The sequence below is a fragment of the Schistocerca gregaria genome, chromosome 2 (genome assembly GCF_023897955.1).
Source record: "Schistocerca gregaria isolate iqSchGreg1 chromosome 2, iqSchGreg1.2, whole genome shotgun sequence".
Classification (NCBI taxonomy): Eukaryota; Metazoa; Arthropoda; class Insecta; order Orthoptera; family Acrididae; genus Schistocerca; species Schistocerca gregaria.
The window spans coordinates 493,908,412-493,929,410 of record NC_064921.1 but is presented as its reverse complement, the minus strand read 5'-3'; the positions used below and the strand labels follow the sequence as shown (position 1 = coordinate 493,929,410).

The 20,999-nt window shown below is 42.7% G+C and overlaps 1 protein-coding gene across 1 annotated transcript in view; it reads right to left on the bottom strand.

Moving 5' to 3' along the window:
- Nucleotides 1-281: 281 nt before the first annotated feature.
- LOC126328061 (protein canopy 4) overlaps nucleotides 282-20,999 on the bottom strand; it is a 29,587-nt gene continuing 8,869 nt past the window's right edge. Inside the window, exons 3-5 of the mRNA XM_049995966.1 lie at nucleotides 20,000-20,134; nucleotides 2,723-2,807; nucleotides 282-881 (exon numbers count right to left, since the gene is read on the bottom strand). Of these exons, the coding sequence (XP_049851923.1) occupies nucleotides 672-881; nucleotides 2,723-2,807; nucleotides 20,000-20,134 (430 nt within the window). The 3' untranslated portion in view covers nucleotides 282-671. The remainder of the gene's footprint in view (nucleotides 882-2,722; nucleotides 2,808-19,999; nucleotides 20,135-20,999) is intronic.

The following is a 20,999-nucleotide window of genomic DNA, read 5'->3' as shown; positions in this document are numbered from 1 at the left end:
TCATCAGAAAATGTGATAGGCATTGAATGTCTGCCCAGTTCAAACTGCTACTGAATTGTTATTGTGACAAAATAATTCTTGGTCAGTGGCAAGCACAGTTGACACACTTGTGTTCCCCAGTGTACTTCAAGGTGATCAAATCTGGAAATCGTAATTAAACTTTATGGTAAAATCTATTACCTAAGTAACAAAATTGTAAATAAAACCATCACAATAGCTCACCCAAAGATGAGACTGACATTTGGAAATGTTAGCAATTACAATGTATGAGAAATACAACATACAAAAAATAAAAGCTTTAATGAACTCTAAATGGTATAATCAGACTTCATATGACTAAGCTAATACAAAGATGTTTGGTATAAAGAGGTTGCAACAAATGCACATTAATATAGAGGTGAACTGTCACAGGTCTCATATTATTTGCTCTATTTCTATTTTTAATAATGAGACACGAGTGTATCACAATATTCATTGCCCTGGTGGCAACATGTTAAAGATTTAAAGCTATCGGAGAAATGAACATCTGAAGATGCTCTCGTCCGATGAGGAAATGTAATAATAAAGCAAAAGTAGCATAAAGCCTGTGACAGTTTACCTGCACATTAATTCCTAACGGCCAATGTGACCCCTTACATGTGATGCCTATGTTTACTAAGCATTCAAACTAACTAAAGTTCATCTTTTTCTGATTTCTCAGTCTCATCTAATTCATTATTTTCTTCTTTCTTTTGTGGTTTCATTGTTTCATTTAGGCATGAATCATCATTGCCTTTCAAAGCACGTTGTGAACACAGAAATGTTTTTAGAGAGATATCTCCCTGACGCCGCCAGTACCAATCTTCAATATCGGACTCATAATCTTCCAATAATGTCTCACACTGAAAGAAAGAATCATAAAATAATCACTGTAATATACTGCTAATTATCTGTATGCAAAATATTTCACATAACAACTGGATCAATGAAATCACTCAAAAGTCATACACTAACCAGAAGTGGCAAATCCAAATCATGTAACTTTATATGTAATTTATGATCAGATTTCAGTTCTCTTAAACAGGAAAGTACTAAGTGTAATGGAAAACCAGTTGCAAATTTTACTGTTTTATTTGCTTGGTGACTAGTGCCAGGCCAGGACCCATTTTCAAATCATCCAGATATATATCTTGACATGGTTCTTATATATTTCGAACTACCATTTTGACTATCTAGACGATTTGAAAATGAGTCCCAGCCAAATACTTGAATTTGCAACTTTGCGTGGTTACCATAGTATTGATTAACAGAAGTTGCTGCCCTGCAATTACACACACAAAATATCAGAGTAAAATAGTAATTTAAAATGATACATAAAATTTGTCTCTGTTAGCAGCATACTTATTGTTCGTTTCTTGACTTCCGTAGCTCTTAATATGCCATCTTTGCTTAATTCAGTTCATAGAAAGGATATTACCAAAAATATGAATCAAAATGCAACATGTGATCACTAAGAGGTATTTACATTTATACTAATATTCAACCCCCCCCATGAACCATGGACCTTGCCATTGGTGGGAAGATAGCCCTATCGTAGGTGCAACCACAACGGAGGATTATCTGTTGAGAGGCCAGACAAACGTGTGGTTCCTGAAGAGGGGCAGCAGCGTTTTCAGTAGTTGCACGGGGAACAGTCTGGATGATTGACTGATCTGTCCTTGTAACACTAACCAAAACGGCCTTGCTATGCTGGTACTGCGAACGGCTGAAAGCAAGGGGGAAACTACGGGCGTAATTTTTCCCGTGGGCATGCAGCTTTACTGTATGGTTAAATGATGATGGTGTCTTCTTGGGTAAAATATTCCGAAGGTAAAATAGTCCCCCATTCGGATCTCTGGGCGGGGACTACTCAAGAGGAGTCGTTATCAGGGGAAAGAAAACTGGCGTTCTACGGATCGGAGTGTGGAATGTCAGATCCCTTAATTGGGCAGGTAGGTTAGAAAATTTAAAAAGTTAAGATATAGTGGGAGTTAGTGAAGTTTGGTGGCAGGAGGAACAAGCCTTCTGGTCAGGTGACTACTGGGTTATAAACATAAAATCACATAGGGGTAATGCAGGAGTAGGTTTAATAATGGAAAGGAAAATAGGAATGTGGGTAAGCTACGGCAAACAGCATAGTGAACGCATTATTGTGGCCAAGACAGATACGAAGCCCACACCTACCACAGTAGGACAAGTTTACATGCCAAGAAGCTCTGCAGAGGATGAAGAAATTGAAGAAATGTATGATGAAATAAAAGAAATTATTCAGATAGTGAAAGGAGATGAAAATTTAATAGTCATGGGTGACTGGAATTCTACAGTAGGAAAAGGTAGAATTTTGCACACTTTCAGTGCATTGTAAGAATCAACTTTTTCACAAAAAATAATCATTTTGAAGGTGAAATGCAAATGTCTACCTTAAGATCCAAATTCTAATGTTAAGTAACTATTAGTTACCAATATTAATAAACTGCTGCCCTAAGATATATGACATTTTTAATACACAAATTGGAAAAAGCCAATTTTGCCACAGGTTGTTAAAAATAGCCATTTCATGATATGTTGCTAAGAACTGCTAATTTTGCATTAATGTAACCCAAAATTTTCTATCCTTACTTATGTCAATATTAACAGTTTAAAAGTGTAACATATGTGCGAAAATTAACTACTTGTGACACAAAGAAAATGTATTTTTACTCACCTGAATTTTCAAGTTCGTAATTTCAACAGAAGGCTTATCCCACAACTCATATGGTATACCTAATTCCACTTTCACTCCTTTGTTTCTGAAATGAAGATGAGAAGCATCTCAATATGATTCCACAAGACTATAGAAAGAAACTTCCACATGGGAAAAATATATTAAAAACAAAGATTCCAAGACTCACCAAGCGGGAAAGCGCCGACAGACAGGCACAATGAACAAAACACACAAACACACACACAGAATTACTAGCTTTCGCAACCGATGGTTGCTTCTTCAGGAAGGAGAGGTAAAGACGAAAGGATGTGGGTTTTAAGGGAGAGGCTAAGGAGTCATTCCAATCCCTGGAGCGGAAAGACTTCCCTTAAGGGGAAAAAAAGGACAGGTGTACACACACACACACACACACACACACACACACAGACACAAGCTGCTTGTGTGTGTGTGTGTGTGTGTGTGTGTGTGTGTGTGTGTGTGTGTGTGTGTGTGTGTGTGTGGGCACGCGCGCCCGCGAGTGTACACCTGTCCTTTTTTTCCCCTTAAGGGAAGTCTTTCCGCTCCCGGGATTGGAATAACTCCTTACCCTCTCCCTTAAAACCCACATCCTTTCATCTTTCCCTCTCCTTCCTGAAGAAGCAACCATCGGATGCGAAAGCTAGTAATTCTGTGTGTGTGTTTTGTTTATTGTGCCTGTCTGCCGGCGCTTTCCCGCTTGGTAAGTCTTGGAATCTTTGTGTATATAGTGATGAAAAACAGTTTTACATGGTGTCTGTAGTCTCTACAGAACTGCTGCCTGCACCATTAACCAATCGATTATATACTGTCCAAATATGTAAAAAGGGACACACACACACACACACACACACACACACACACACACACAGAGAGAGAGAGAGAGAGAGAGAGAGAGAGAGAGAGAGAGAGAGAGAGAGAGAGAGAGAAGAGAGAGAGAGAGAGAGAGAGAGCGGGGGGGAGAGGGGGGAGAGAGGGGGGGAGAGGGGGGAGAGAGGGAGAGGAGAGGGGAGAGAGAGAGGGGGAGAGAGAGAGGGAGAGAGAGGGGGGAGAGGGGGGAGAGAGGGGCGAGAGAGGGGCGAGAGAGGGGGGAGAGAGAGGGGGCAGAGAGGGGGGCAGAGAGGGGGGCAGAGAGGGGGGCAGAGAGGGGGGCAGAGAGGGGGGCAGAGAGGGGGGCAGAGAGGGGGGCAGAGAGGGGGGCAGAGAGGGGGGCAGAGAGGGGGGCAGAGAGGGGGGGCAGAGAGGGGGGGAGAGAGGGGGGGCAGAGAGGGGGGGGGAGAGAGGGGGGGAGAGAGGGGGGCAGAGAGGAGGGGGAGAGAGGGGGGGGGAGAGAGAGGGGGAGAGGGGGGGGAGAGAGGGAGGGGGGGAGAGAGAGGGGGGGGAGAGAGGGGGGGAGAGAGGGGGGGAGAGAGGGGGAGAGAGGGGGGGAGAGAGGGGGGGAGAGAGGGGGGAGAGAGGGGGAGAGAGGGGGAGAGAGGGGGCATTAGAAGGGTTTCTTACTGTACGATATCAAGCATGTCTTACACTATCTGTTCAGTAATGACTGTTGATTGGTTGATATGTGGGATTAAAGGAACCAGACTACTAGGGCCATTGGTCCCTTTTTCCACGAACTTTAAACACGCACAAAGAATAAGAACAAACAATGGAGATGACAAGAGACAACACAGGACAAGAAAGACACAGACCAGAAAAAAGAATTAAAATCACAATGAGTTTGACAGTGGTTGGCTGACTGTAGAAACAAAAAGGGGAAAGCCAACCACCAAGAAACACACTAAAAACCCCAGTCTAAAATCATAGGCCAAAGGCCAGACTCAACACAAAACAGGACAAACACTTAATTGAAGTGATAAAAACCCCCTGCACGAATAAAACTCGGAATTAAATCTGCCATCACAACATCATCTGATAAAAGTGCAGGAGTTAAAAGCGGGCAGTCCAACAAGATGTGGGCCACCGTTAAAGCTGACCCCGCAGCAACAAAGGTGGGTCCCTGCGGTGCAATAAATAGCTGAGTGTTGTCCAGGTGTGGTCAATACACAGCTGGCAGAGGAAAACAGAGTCCTTACGAGAGACCCGCAAGGAGGAATGGCATGCACTGGTAGCCTCTTTGATGGCCCGAAGTTTGTTGGGTGAAGGAAGGGTGCACCATTCTTCACCCCAGGTGCGAAGTACCTCCTGCCGCAAGACTGACCAGAGATCACTCTCCAAAAGGCCAAACTCCAAGGCTGGTGCACCGACAGCCTGTTTGGCCAGTGTGTCGACACGTTCATTTCCTGGGATGCAAACATGACTAGGGGTCCACACAAAGACCACACAGTGGCTGCAACGGACAAGAGTACAGAGGGACTCCTGGATAGCCATCAGCAGACGAGAGCGAGGAAAACACTGCTCGATAGCTCGTAAACTGCTCAGGGACTCACTACGGATAATGAAGGACTCACCAAAGCAGGAGCGGATATACTCTAGGCCGCAAGAGATGGCAACCAGCTCGGCAGTGAAAACACTGCAGCCAGCCGGCAATGAGTGTCGTTCATAATGATCCCCTAGAGTAAGATCATAACCAACACGACCAGCAACCACTGAACAGTCAGTATAGACAACGTCAGAGCCTTGAAACGTGGCAAGGATTGAAAGAAAGTGGCAGCAGAGGGCCTCAGGAGGGACCGGTCCTTTGGGCCCTGAGCCAAATCGAGCCGAAGGCATGGGTGGGGCACACATCACGGGGGTATATGCAGAGAGCCCAGAAAAGAGGTGGAACAGGAAAAGCCTGAAGTCGAAACAGAAGAGCTCTGACGCAAACCGCGATCGAGGCAAGCTACAAACGTGTGTAGCACAAGCGGCCAGTAATCGTTGGTGCCGGAACTGAAATGGAGGGACACCTGCCTCCAAAAGTATGCTGTTGACAGGGCTTGTCCGGAAAGCTACAGTGGTGAGTCTGATCCCACTGTGAAGGATGGGGTCAAGCAACTGCAATGCGGAAGGTGATGCCGAACCGTAAGCCAGGCTCCCATAATCTAGATGGGACTGAATTAATGCCTGGTACAGCCATAGAAGGGTAGACTGAACAACACCCCAGCTGGTGTGACTCAAGCAACGAAGAGCGTTAAGATGCCGCCAGCACATATGTTTAAGTTGCTGAATATGAGGGAGCCAAGTTAACCGGGTATCAAAAACCAATCCCAAAAACCGATGCGTCTCCACCACAGCAAGAGGTTCGCTGTCAAGATAAAGCCGTGGCTCACGTTGAACAGTGCATCGCCGGCAGAAATGCATAACACAGGTCTTGGCAGCTGAAAACTGGAAGCCATGCGCCAAAGCCCAAGATTGCGCCTTGCGGATATCGCCCTGTAGCTGCCGTTCAGCAGCTGCAATGCCAGTGGAGCCAAAGTACAGGCAGAAGCTGTCAGCATACAAGGAAGCTGAGACAGAAATTCCCACCGCTGCATTGAACCTATTAATTGCAATTAAAAAGAGGCAGACAATTAAGACACATTCTTGCGGTACCCAATTCTCCTCAACTCTAGAGGAACTATGCGAGGTCGCAACTTGCACGCAAAAGGGGGAGCGGAACATGAAGACCCCAACCATGAAGTGTAGAGAGGATGTGATGTCGCCATGTCATACCGTGTGCCTTCCCCAAGTCAAAAAAAGACTGTGACCAGATGCTGACAGCGGGCAAAGGCTGTACAGATGACAGACTCCAGGCACACCAGATTATTGGTGGCACAGTGGCCCTTACGGAACCCACCCTGAGACAGTGCCAGAAGGCCCCAAGACTCAAGTAGCCAACTCAACATTCGGCTCACTATGCATTTGAGCAACTTGCAAAGAACATTGGTGAGGCTAATGGGGTGGTAGCTGTCCACCTCCAGTGGGTTCTTGCCAGGTTTCAACACGGGGATTACGATGATTTCCCACCATTGCGACGGGAACACACCCTCAACCCAGATATGGTTTGAAAGGTCTAGGAGGCATTGCTGGCAGTCCACCGAGAGGTGTTTGAGCTTCTGACAGTGAATGCGATCTGGCCCAGGAGCCATATCAGGGCAAGTGGCTAGGGCACCTTGGAATTCCCACTCACTGAAAGGAGCATTGTACAATTCAGGGTGGCGTGTGCGAAATGAAAGGTTCCGACGTTCCAACCGCTCTTTTAGGGAGTGGAAGGCCAGAGGGTAATTCACAGAAGCGGAACTCTGCTAAGCGGTTTGCAATTGTGTCGGAGTCAGTATAGACTGCTCCATTCAGTGCAGGTACGCTGATGGCCATAGAGTCGCCTAATCTTGTCCCAAACCTGTGATGGAGAGGTACGGAGGCCAATGGTGGAGACATACCTTTCCCAGCACTCCTACTTGTGTTGGTGAATGAGGCAGCGGGCTCGTGCATGGAGCCGTTTAAAGGCGAAGAGGTGTGCCAATGAGGGATGCCACTTGTGACGCTGGAGTGCCCGCCCGCGATCTTTAATCGCCTCAGCGATCTCGGGCGACCACCAAGGCACAGTCCTCCCCCGAGGGGAACCAGAAGAACAGGGAATGGCAGATTCTGCGGCAGTAACGATGCCGGTGGTGACCAAGTGAACCACCGCATCGATGGCGTCAATGGAAAGAGGGTCAATAATAGTGGCAATAGAGGTGAACAAGTCCCAGTCAGCCTTATTCACAGCCCATCTGCAGGGGCACCCAGTTTAAAAGTGACGGGGGTGGCAGTGACAGAAAGATCGGAAAGTGGTCACTATCGCACAAGTTGTCATGCACATTCCATTGGAGAGATGGCAATAGCCTAGGGCTGCAAATTGAAAGGTCGATGGCTGAGTACATGCCATGCGCCACACTGAAATGTGTGAAGGCACCAGTATTTAAAAGAGAAAGGTCGAGCTGTGCCAATACTTGCTCAATTATGCTGCCTCGGCCTGTTGCCACTGATCCACCCCACAGGTTATAGGCATTGAAGTCACCCAGTAACAGAAAACGCGGCAGCAATTGGGCTATCAGCAGAGCCAGGACATACTGCGGGACATCACCATCTGGTGGAAAGTAGAGACTGCAGACAGTAACAGCCTGAGGCGTCCACACCCGAACAGCGACAGCCTCGAAAGGTGTTTGTAGAGGGACACACTGTGAAGAGGCTGAAGGACGTAGATGCAGACACCACCAGATACCCTCGCATAAGCTGCCCAATTCTTATAATAAATCTAATAGTCATGGAGGGCGGAGGTTTGCATTACCGGAAACCAAGTTTCCGGAAGAGCAATGCAGAGGAAAAGGAGAAGGCTGAGAAGTCGTCGGAGCTCAGTAAGATGGTGGATATAACCGCTGCAGTTCCACTGGAGGATGACATTGTCCATGATCGAGAAAGGCATGAAGGGACTGAGAAGGCAGATTACGACGATGGGTCACCTGCTGCCACCGATTGAGTACCGACACAAGCAACATCCATCATGTCAGAGGGACAGGCAAGATCTAGGTCCTCAGCGGACGCCAGAATCTCCATCGCATCCTCAGACACAGAGCTTGTAGTAGCGGTGGAGTGGGTGCCAACGCAATTTCCTTGGTCTTAGGGGTCTACGATTTTTATTTCTCACGTTGTTCCTTTGGTTGCCCTTGCTGGTAGGACTTCCTTGATTCAGTCTCCAGAACTGAAGAGGACTGCAAAACCCTATGACCAGCTACCTGGGGCTTCTTCAGCCCCTTGTAGGTGTCTGGTTTGCCACTGGTGGGAACCTGGGAAGGGAGTGAGCCAAGGGATCCCTTCCTAGCGAGAGAAGTCGAAGAAGACTTACTCTTCTCTGGCTTAGAAGTGGGGACTGGTGTCCCCTATGGTTGGAGGGGGAGGGGGGGGGGGGGGGGGGGAGGGCGGCTGTTCCCAAGGTAGGTGGTGTGGGAGCAATAGGGAGGGAAGTGCCCCCCCACCATCAAGGGGGCTGGTGTGGTTCTTCGGCTCTGAGAGCTGACTGTATGTGGTCTTGAGCTATAACCGGAGTGACAGTGGCAGCATAAGATGACGTCATACGCACGGCATGAAGTCTTTCAAATTTCCGTTTAGCCTCAGTGTAGGTCAAACGGTCTAGGATCTTGTATTCCATTATCTTCTGTTCATTCTGTAGAATCTTACAGTCCGGCAAGCAAGGGGGATGGTGCTCTCCGCAGTTGACACACATGGGAGGCGCAGCACATGGAGTATCAAAATTAGATTGAACACCACAATCGTGACATATGAGGCTGGAAGCACAGCGGGAAGACGTATGGCCAAACTTCCAACACTTGAAGCACCGAATAGGGGGGAGGGATATATTGCTTGATGTCACGCCCCCATGAACCATGGACATTGCCATTGGTGGGAAGGCTCGCGTGCCTCAACAATACAGATAGCCGTATCGTAGGTGCAACCACAACGGAGGATTATCTGTTGAGAGGCCAGACAAACGTGTGGTTCCTGAAGAGGAGCAGCAGCCTTTTCAGTAGTTGCACGAGGAACAGTCTGGATGATTGACTGATCTGTCCTTGTAACACTAACCAAAACGGCCTTGCTGTGCTGGTACTGCGAACGGCTGTAAGCAAGTGGAAACTGCGGTGTAATTTTTCCCGCGGGGATGCACCTTTACTGTATGGTTAAATGATGATGGCGTCTTCTTGGGTAAAATATTCCGGAGGTAAAATAGTCCCCCATTTGGATCTTTGAGTGGGACTACTCAAGAGGATGTTGTTATCAAGAGAAAGAAAACTGGCGTTCTACGGATCGGAGCGTGGAATGTCAGATCCCTTACTTGAGCAGGTAGCTTAGAAAATTTAAAAAGGGAAATGGATAGGTTAAAGTTAAGATATAGTGGGAATTAGTGAAGATTGTTGGCAGGAGGAACAAGACTTCTGGTCAGGAGACTACAGGGTTATAAACACAAAATCAAATAGGGGTAATGCAGGAGTATGTTTAATAATGAATAGGAAAATAGGAGTAGGTTTAATAATGAATAGCAAAATAGGAATGCGGGTAAGCTACTACAAACAACATAGTGAACGCATTATTGTGGCCAAGATAGATACGAAGCCCAGACCTACTACAGTAGTACAAGTTTATATGCCAACTAGCTCTGCAGATGACGAAGAAATTGAAGAAAGGTAAGATCAAATAAAAGAAATTATTCAGACAGTGAAGGGTGACGAAAATTTAATAGTCATGGGTGACTGGAATTTGGTAGTAGGAAAAGGGAGAGAAGGAAACGTAGTAGGTGAATATGGACTGGGGCTACGAAATGAAAGAGGAAGCTGCCTGGTAGAATTTTGCGCAGAGCATAACTTAATCATAGCTAACACTTGGTTCAAGAATCATAAAAGAAGGCTGTATACATGGAAGAAGCCTGGAGATACTAAAAGGTATCAGATAGATTATACAATGGTAAGACAGAGATTTAGGAATCAGGTTTTCAATTGTAAGACAATTTCAGGAGCAGATGTGGACTCTGACCACAATCTATTGGTCATGACCTGTAGATTAAAACTGAAGAAACTGCAAAAAGGTGGGAATTTAAGGAGATGGGACCTGGATAAACTGAAAGAACCAGAGGTTGTACAGAGTTTCAAGGAAAGCATAAGGGAGCAATTGACAGGAATGGGGGAAAGAAATAAAATAGAAGAAGAATTGGTAGCTTTGAGGGATGAAGTAGTGAAGGCAGCAGAGGATCAAGTAGGTAAAAAGACGAGGGCTAGTAGAAATCCTTGGGTAACAGAAGAGATATTGAATTTAATTGATGAAAGGAGAAAATATAAAAATGCAGTAAATGAAGCAGGCAAAAAGGAATACAAACGTCTCAAAAATGACATCGACAGGAAGTGCAAAATGGCTAAGCAGGGATGGCTAGAGGACAAATGTAAGGATGTAGAGGCTTATCTCACTAGGGGGTAAGATAGATACTGCCTACAAGAAAATTAAAGAGACCTTTGCAGAAAAGAGGACCACTTGTAATAATATTAAGAGCTCAGATGGAGACCCAGTTCTAACCAAAGAAGGGAAAGCAGAAAGGTGGAAGGAGTATATAGAAGGTTTATACAAGGGCGATGTACTTGAGGACAATATTATGGAAATGGAAGAGGATGGGGATGAAGATGAAATTGGAGATACGATACTGCGTGAAGAGTTTGACAGAGCACTGAAAGACCTGAGTCGAAACAAGGCCCCTGGAGTAGACAACATTCCATTGGAACTACTGAAGGCCTTGGGAGAGCCAGTCCTGACAAAACTACCATCTGGTGAGCAAAATGAATGAGGCACGCGAAATACCCTCAGACTTCAAGAAGAATATAATAACTCCAATCCCAAAGGAAGCAGGTGTTGACAGATGTGAAAATTACCGAACTATCTGTTTAGTAAGTCACAGCTGCAAAATACTAACGCAAATTCTTTACAGATTAATGGAAAAACTAGTAGAAGCCTACCTCAGGGAAGATCAGATTGGATTCCACAGAAACGTTGTAACACGTGAGGCAATACTGACAATACGACTTAGGAGAAAGATTAAGGAAAGGCAAACCTACATTTCTACCATTTGTAGACTTAGAGACAGTTTTTGACAATGTTGACTGGAATACTCTCTGTCAAATCCTGAAGGTGGCAGGGGTAAAATATAGGGAGCGAAGGGCTATTTACAATTTGTACAGAAACCAGATGGCAGTTATAAGAGTCGGGGGACTTCAGAGGGAAGCAGTGGTTGGGAAGGGAGTGAGACAGTGTTGTAGCCTCTCCCCGATGTTATTCAATGTCTATATTGAGCAAGCAGTGAAGGAAACAAAAGAAAAATTCGGAGTAGGTATTAAAATCCATGGAGAAGAAATAAAAACTTTTGAGGTTCGCCGACGACATTGTAATTCTGTCAGAGATAGCAAAGGACTTGGAAGAGCAGTTGAACGGAATGGATAGTGTCTTGAAAGGAGGATATAAGATGAACATCAACAAAAGCAAAACAAGGATAATGGAATGTAGTCGAATTAGGTTGAGTGATGCTGGTGGAATTAGATTAGAAAATGAGACACTTAAAGTAGTAAATGAGTTTTGTTATTTGGGGAGCAAAATAACTGATGATGGTCGAAGTAGAGAGGATATAAAATGTAGACTGGCAATGGCAAGGAAAGCATTTCTGAAGAAGAGAAATTTGTTAACATTGAGTACAGATTTAAGTGTCAGGAAGTCATTTCTGAAAGTATTTGTTTGAAGTGTAGCCATGTATGGAAGTGAAACATGGATGATAAATAGTTTGGACAAGAAGAGAATAGAAGCTTTCGAAATGTGGTGCCACAGAACAATGCTGAGGATTAGATGGGTAGATCACTTAACTAATGAGGAAGTATTGAATAGGACTGGTGAGAAGAGAAGTTTGTGGCACAACTTGACTATAAGAAGGGATCGGTTGGTAGGACATGTTTTGAGGCATCAAGGGATCACAAATTTAGTATTGGAGGGCAGCGTGGAGGGTAAAAATCATAGAGGGAGACCAAGAGATGGACACACTAAGCAGATTCAGAAGGATGTAGGTTGCAGTAGGTACTGGGAGATGAAGAAACTTGCACAGGACAGTAGTCTCAGGACTGAAGACCACAACAATATCACCTTCTCAGGTAATGTGTCACCCTCGAAGGCCAAGATGAATGCACCGGTGGCAACCTGATTATCCCTCCGAGCCCGGTGGACTCGCCAGAGGAAATGGACACCTCGTCACTCTAAGTTGGTGCGCAGCTCGTCATCGGACTGTGAAAGAAAGTCCCAGTGGAAGATAATGCCCTGGACCATATTTAAGCTTTTATGGGGCGTGATAGTAACAGAAACATCCCCCAGCTTCTTACAAGCGAGTAATGCCTGTGACTGGGCAGAGGATGCTGTTTTTATCAAGACAGATCCAGACCGCATTTTTGACAAGCCCTCCACCACCCCAAACTTGTCCTCTAAATACTCTACGAAGAACTGAGGCTTCATGGACTCAAATGATTCCCCATCAGCTTTCATACGGACTAGATACCTGGGCGAATACATCTTGCTGCCATTCATAGCCTTTCATTCCTCCCATGGTGTGGCCAGGGAGGGGAACGATTTGGGGTCATAGATGTTTGCATTAAAATGAGCCCTCGAACGCTTAGAGACTGCTGGTGGTTGGCCACCATGAAGAGAAGATGTGCCAAGCTTCATTGCTTGTCATCCACCCTGATGCCACCTACTCTGACAAAGGGCCATCCTCACGGGTGCCACAGCAAGGGCCACCCTGGCAGGATGGCCCAGGGAGATAGGCATCTACTCCTTGGCATATTTGGGGAGTTAATGGTGCAGGCATCAGTAAAGCGATCCCTGTGTTGTCAGGGGGCTACAACCAACAGGGTACTTGGCGGCTCCACCACAATGGACTGGCTACCGTGCTGGATATTAGGTGGCAAGTGGTCCATGGTCGTCGTCGTCGTCAGCGCAGAAAGCGACACTGCATAGCGCATGGCAGAAATTGCAACCAGGAATGTATCCTCACCCAAGAGATGGAGAGCGAGTGGGACTACAATGCAACGACAAATAAGCTGGCTAAAGGTCTCAATGCATTATGGATACAATGCACCAAGTAAGGCGCCCTTCCCCATTTGGCTCGCTCTTCGGAATAATTTTGAAACATGGTGGTTAAACCCAAGAGGGACCATCAAATATGGGCCGAAACGTCAGACTCCTTTTAGTTACCTCTTATGACAGGCAGGAATACCGTGGGCCTAATCTTGGTGAGTAATGATTGTAATCACAACCGAAAGTACCAGCAAATATTGAATATTAATGCTCCTCTTGTCCATGAACCATGTGAATACTGTAATCTCAGGAAACATGATACAATACTAAACCACTATTCAAGTTATGCATCTAAAAGCTTCGAAGGGCAAAAAAGTTGGACTTTTGTATTTCATAAACTTACTGACTAAATTTAAAAATTTAGAAGGCTCTCATACTATTCATTAAGAAATATAATCTTATATTAAAGGTTAAACATAGTAAGGCAAGTATTACTGTTTAAAACAGTATTTATGTTTTGAGGCAGCGTAAATCATGAGGCATAAATTACCCATATTATATTCGCCCAGGATTTGAGAATGGGAGCAATGAACTTTGCATATAATTTCAACCCTTTCTGAAACTGTTTCTCCCCAACATCCCCAGTAAAATTATGCAAGGAAAAAAGTTTTAGTGCTTACTATATTTCAGTTGTTCATGCAGTGCAACCTCAGCAACAGGTCTGGCATTTTAATTTATCATTTTTTTACTACTAACTATATTCACAATACATTTTGCAGACAATATCTAAATATACCATTGGATGTACCTGCAAAATTGTATCACAGTATGAAATATAGTTGAGAAGATATGACATCATAAACATTGAGATCCTTCAATTGGAGCACAAATTACCCCAACAATACTCATCCAGTGCTTGATAACAGGAGCGCTTAGTGCCTTCCAAAAAACTTTATACATTATTTGAAACTTTCTCTCACTTACATGCTTAGCTCTTGTGCAACGCAGCTAGCTCTTTATTCGCACGAAGTAATGGCCGCTATCGACAGGGGATCTCAAGTTGATTCCGTATTTCTAGATTTCCGGAAAGCTTTTGACACCGTTCCTCACAAGCGACTTCTAATCAAGCTGCGGAGCTATGGGGTATCGTCTCAGTTGTGCGACTGGATTCGTGATTTCCTGTCAGGAAGGTCGCAGTTCGTAGTAATAGACGGCAAATCATCGAGTAAAACTGAAGTGATATCAGGTGTTCCCCAGGGAAGCGTCCTGGGACCTCTACTGTTCCTGATCTATATAAATGACCTGGGTGACAATCTTAGCAGTTCTCTTAGACTGTTCGCAGATGATGCTGTAATTTACCGTCTAGTAAGGTCATCCGAAGACCAGTATCAGCTGCAAAGCGATTTAGAAAAGATTGCTGTATGGTGTGTCAGGTGGCAGTTGACGCTAAATAACGAAAAGTGTGAGATGATCCACATGAGTTCCAAAAGAAATCCGTTGGAATTCGATTACTCGATAAATAGTACAATTCTCAAGGCTGTCAATTCAACTAATTACCTGGGTGTTAAAATTACGAACAACTTCAGTTGGAAGGACCACATAGATAATATTGTCGGGAAGGCGAGCCAAAGGTTGCGTTTCATCGGCAGGACACTTAGAAGATGCAACAAGTCCACTAAAGAGACAGCTTACACTACACTCGTTCGTCCTCTGTTAGAATATTGCTGCGCGGTGTGGGATCCTTACCAGGTGGGATTGACGGAGGACATCGAGAGGGTGCAAAGAAGGGCAGCTCGTTTTGTATTATCGCGTTATAGGGGAGAGAGTGTGGCAGATATGATACACGAGTTGGGATGGAAGTCATTACAGCATAGACGTTTTTCGTCGCGGCGAGAGCTTTTTACGAAATTTCAGTCACCAACTTTCTCTTCCGAATGCGAAAATATTTTGTTGAGCCCAACCTACATAGGAAGGAATGATCATCAAAATAAAATAAGAGAAATCAGAGCTCGAACAGAAAGGTTTAGGTGTTCGTTTTTCCCGCTCGCTGTTCGTGAGTGGAATAGTAGAGAGATAGTATGATTGTGGTTCGATGAACCCTCTGCCAAGCACTTAAATGTGAATTGCAGAGTAGTCATGTAGATGTAGATGTAGATGTAATATTGAACACATCAATTCATTTGTAAGATAATCAGAAGTATGATGCTGTTTTACACATGGGTGTTTGAATCTCTAAAAAATCAGGTTTTACTGGCAGATAGTAACAGGGTAGTTTATGAAGAACAAATGAAAGTTAATGAATTTTTAATGAGAATGAAATATACGAAAATTCAGTGTTTTCAATCAATCTTTCTTTTGTACTGTTTCACTTGTTTTTACTAACCATGATATGCTATTTTGGGTGTTTCAAATAGTCTTTTTACAATATGATCAGTTAAAGGTACAGCAGTATGTCTTGTCTTTTTTAGATTTCATTTGATTCTAATGATGTTGGAAGGCTGCGTTAAATGTGAGCTCATATCTGTGCACTGGATTTTGCGACTTCATATTCCAACTTATCTAAAAACTCATATATATAAATATACAACATAATATTATGAGAAAGGCAAGATACTGAGTCGTAGATAGGCGCAATGAAAAAGACTGCTTTACATTCAAGCTTTCAGCATTCACATAAGCAGAATTCACGCAATAATGATCACTGTCTTGGCTGCTGTTGACAGACTCAGTGGCTGGAGCCGTGTGTGTGTGTGTGTGTGTGTGTGTGTGTGTGTGTGTGTGTGTGTGTGTGTTTCTATCTCAAAAGAAGACCTTTTGGCTGTAAGCTTAAATGTATGGCTGTCTTTTTTTTTGTGCCGGTCTGGGAGTCTATGTCTCCTCTATATGGTGAGAAGCACTCCACGCTTTTCATAATATTGTTGTTATTCCATACTGTTTAATATACAGGCATAACCCATATCACTTCAGGCAGGGGGGGGTTACCTTCATAATCTTGGATGTTATTGAATTTACCACATGTTAAAATGGAGGAGTAAGTAAGAAACACAATTTTTTTTGTATTCTCCAAAAAACTTCTTGCCCCGAGATACAGGCCGCCACAGATGACACTGCGAACACCATTCTGACGGTGCAAATTTTGGAATTTTTTTTTTAAATGCTGCATCTCTGTAACAGTTCTAGATATTTTGTTACAGTTTTTTTATTTGAAAGATAATTGCTTTAAGATTACAGTGGTATCCTCTGTTTGGACATATCTGACAAAGTACTTTTAATGTCGCTTTTTGAATTATTTTTTTTTAATTTACAGAAAAAAATTATTTTTCAAACATGCCTATCCAGAAAAGTTAGATTTTTTTTTTTTGTGTATTAGTACCATGTAGTACTATATTCTCTGTAAGTGAGAGCTTCCACTTTTAAGTTGGACAGGTTTTGTTTTTAAAAATCTTTTTTTTTTTAACTTTTAATGTTAATGTATGTCTTCACTTAAGTTGTTTCTCACTTATTTCTTGGTTACAGTGTGTATTTCTACTGTCTTTGTTGCAAGTTACTTCTTTTCACTTTCTTTGTTGCAAGTTACTTCTTACACTTTGTTGTAGTTCTCTGTCATGGTTGTTCATTGCAAGTTTTTGTATTGTAATTGTTCAGTGCTTCTAAGAAATCAGACCATCCAGTGAGTTCTGTGTTTTCAAGAGGAATTTGACAATTAACACAGTTGCAGTGTGTTTTGTGAAAAGGACTGTCTGAAATGTCTTCTGACTGATGCCACAGGAGAGTGAAGTGTGCTGACTATTTGCCTCTCTATAAAAGAGTGATAATAAGACAAACAAAAAACAGACTTCGTTCAGGTTGGGACTAAGTGTTCTCATTTAAAGACTGTTTCAACATGACAATGTTTCCAGTGACGACTTTGTGTGTTCTAAATGTTTTGACAGAACAACAACAGTGATAGTATCTGAACAAGTGAAGCTTCTCATGGTGCAGATGATGCAGATTTTCCATCAATAGAGGAAGAATTAAATACTCTTAATCAGACAACTACAAAGGTAAATGTTACTACTATTAAGATGGTTTGTGAAATCGAGCCATAAGCTCTACGTATCAAGAAAGTGCAGAGAAATTACTAAAGCTATGCATGAACACACTACAACAAAACTGACCACACTCTTCAAAACAGAAATTCCATCTTCAGAAGACAATGGACCAAAGCACTCCTGCACATCTAGCCAGGAATTTTCCCCAAATATCAATTCCAGCATTGAATATTGTGCATCCTACAGTGAAAAGGTGCAAGTTTTAACTATTATACCAGAGAGATAAGAAAACAGAGACATTTTCAAAGAAAACAATTTTGAACTACATTCCATCAGTACCAAAGTACATGGTAGACAAATCAAGAAATGTGAGGTCTGTAAAAGGAGTCTTGAAGATCAGATCCCTATTATCATCATCCTGTAGAAGCAGCTCAAGTTCAAATAGTGCAGTCATTTTATCTGGAAGATAAATGGGACTGTTCTCACCAGAGTGCTAGCAAAAAAGTCACTATAACCATAACGGTTGAAGGTCAAAAAATTGTGAAAGTGAAGAGGTACACGACTCGCAGTATTAAAGAAACTTTTGCAATTTATAAGAACAACTTTACATAATGGAAGTTCAAGATTTTATGCACTACAACCTAAGTGGGTAGTTCCTCACCCACCTAGAAATGTCTGTTTACAAGTGCACTATATAAATTTTGAACTTCGTGTGGTAACTTTGAAGAACTTACTGGAGCACATAACACCTTGGTTGGGCATGTGAAGTCATTAGTAGTTTGTGACGTAAAGTGAGAGACTTGCTTGTTTCAAGAATGGGGTGACTACCCTGGAAAGGGAGGGCTGTCTTCACAGATACTTTGCCTGGAAGACGTAGCAGATAACTCTGCAGAAATTACATATGCAACATGGGAGGAAAGAAACTAATAAAGAAAACTGTTGCCTTTGATAGTTTCATTGATGAAGTTGATAAAGGGTCCATGAAAGCAGTAACACACCAGCATCTGAAGAAATTGCAACAACAAGACATTGTAGAAGTGAAAGGGTGTGTACAGGCTGAAGAATTATGTTTAGTGCTTCACTGTGATTTTGCTGAGAACTGGTTGGTAATTCTCCCACAAGAAGTACAAGGGTATTATTGGAGCATTGACCAGCTTTCAATTTTTACAGGAGTGACATATTTTCACAACGAGACCACAAGTGTTGCAGTTACAAGTGATGACACAGGACATAACTTAGCATATGCTTTGCTAGCAATGGGCAAAATTCTTCAACTGCAAACAGGGGCAGAGCAGATCATCATTATTTCTGATTGTGCTCCTAGTCATTTTAAAAATCATTACCAGCTGAGTAAGTCGCTTGTGACAACTGACTGGGTATACAGTGCTACTGGTCACGTGAAGGGGCCCTGTGATGGTGTAGGCGCCCTGCTGAAGCACCATGCTACAAATCAATCTTTCCAGACCACATACAGCCAACATTCACGATGCTGCGGATTTTACAAGAGTCGTGAAATCTTGCACATCCACAGCCCTCATTCTTTTTAGACAAAAGGAAATCCAAGAATTCCGTGAGCAGAAAAAAGAAGAATGATCCAAACAAACTACTTCTGTGAAAGGAATTCAGAAGACACATTTTTTGAGTCAAAGTGATGGGCGAACTCATACTGCACGCACTTTAAAGAGCAAGAAAGAAGAAATTTTGTTCTTTCAGCCAACACATCAAAAACAGCAGGATAATATTCAGATTCACAACCTGAGAAGAGGGATGTTCGTGGGATGTGTGTATGACTGTGACTGGTGGATTGCACAGATTATAGGCACCAGTTATGAGTTAAACAAAATTATAGTGAACTTTATGCTACCACATGGACTGGCTGCTACATATAGGTTTCCAGCTGAATGACAGCAACAACACCATCAGTGCTCACCTCTTGTTCACAATGTTTTGAAGATTTTAAGTACATAACAGAGTGCATAACAAAGTGCACACAAGGTGAATGAATTGAAATATTTAACTCTTTGGACCTTTCATATACATTTTGGAACCATTTAAAATGCTTGAAAAAATGAGTCTCTTACTCATCTTTCAAAACTAAAATATTGTTGAATAAGGCTAGGTTTTGATTTTTATGAGACCGTTATGTGATAATTTGGTAACAAAACAGGTTCTATGCATGGCAAAATTTTCAATTGTTTATAAAACCTGTTCAACCTGAAAGTGGAAGCTCTCCTTTTCAGATACTAATCAACAGGTAAAAAAAAAAATTCAAAATTTTATGGATTAGAAGTTTTTAAAAGATTTTTCCATAAATTATAAAAATATTTCAGAATGCTATAGTAAAAGAACTTTGACAAATAAGTCCAAATGGAGGGTTTATTTGTAATCATAAAACCATTATCTTTCAAATTATATATATATTTTTTTAGAGACAAAGCACTTTAAAATTTTTTCCAATATTCACATCTTCCAAATGGTATGCTTAGTGCCTTCTTTGGAGGGCTGTATCTCTGAGCAGAAATTTTTTTTGGAGAAAACAAAAACATGTGCGTTCCTTCATTTCAACATATGCTACATTCAATAACATCTGAGACTACGAAGGTAAGATTTTTTCCTAGCCTGCCTGAATTGATATGGACTTTGCCTACATTTTAATTATTTTAACATGTAATGGATAAAGCTACAATTGATAAATTTTGGTAGTACTTACACCAGACCATGAAGTGTCTGAAATGTCTGGCTCATTCCTTTTGCAAATCTTGTACTGTCACTCCTCTCCTTGTGGATGTTATATTCAAGAATTTTGTCACATATGCCTTCCAGAGACTCAATCAGGCGAAGTTCCCTGAAGAAATGATTAATTTTGTCAGAGGTGTGCCTTAATAAAATAACTTCTGCAACAATGGTGAAAGCTTCCTTCAATTTTATGCCTAGTACATGCTGCCCAAGAACAGGTGACTTCACAATTAAAAATGGCTGAAGAATATACTATCAAAGACAATCCAGGCAATCGTCAAAGAAAGGTGACAACACACAAGTTACAAACTGGATTTTAATGGACACAGTTTATACAGTTGCCATCTTTTGTAATCTACAGGTCTCTCGCCTTCTGACTGGAGATGGGTCAATATGATGACAGCTGTCCATCAAAGAGCTCATCTTAGCAGTATATCAGCTAAGCAAATAAATAAATCTAAGTGTCTTGCAGCTATGCAAAGATCAGAGTCATCTTATGAAGCAGTAAGCACTGTTGTTAACTTGTCGGACAAGAACAAGAAAAAGAAGGAGCCCTCTCGGCCCTTAATAAAGGTTTGAATTTTGCTCCTACACCAGGTACTATACCCATTGTGGATCTTATCAGTGGAGTAGAACAGGCGGTACAGCATCTTGCACAGGATGACACCAACAAAGTAAGGCTTATTACCAGTTGCTTTTTAGCTTCAGCCAAGGCTCCCAAATCTAATATCAGTAGAGAGGAGAGAGAGGGGTTATGTTTACTTAGGAGAGATGAAGATCTTCTCGTATTACCAGCTGACAAAGAAAATGCCACTGCCATTCTTAATAAAATCAAATACAGTGAAACCTCTTTATAACGTTCCTCCATATAATGTTTTCCTCTATGTTACGTCCGTTTTTTTCAGTCCCGACTAAAGGCCCATATAAACAATGTTAAATATTCCTCTTTACTGCATTTCCTCTATATTAGTTTC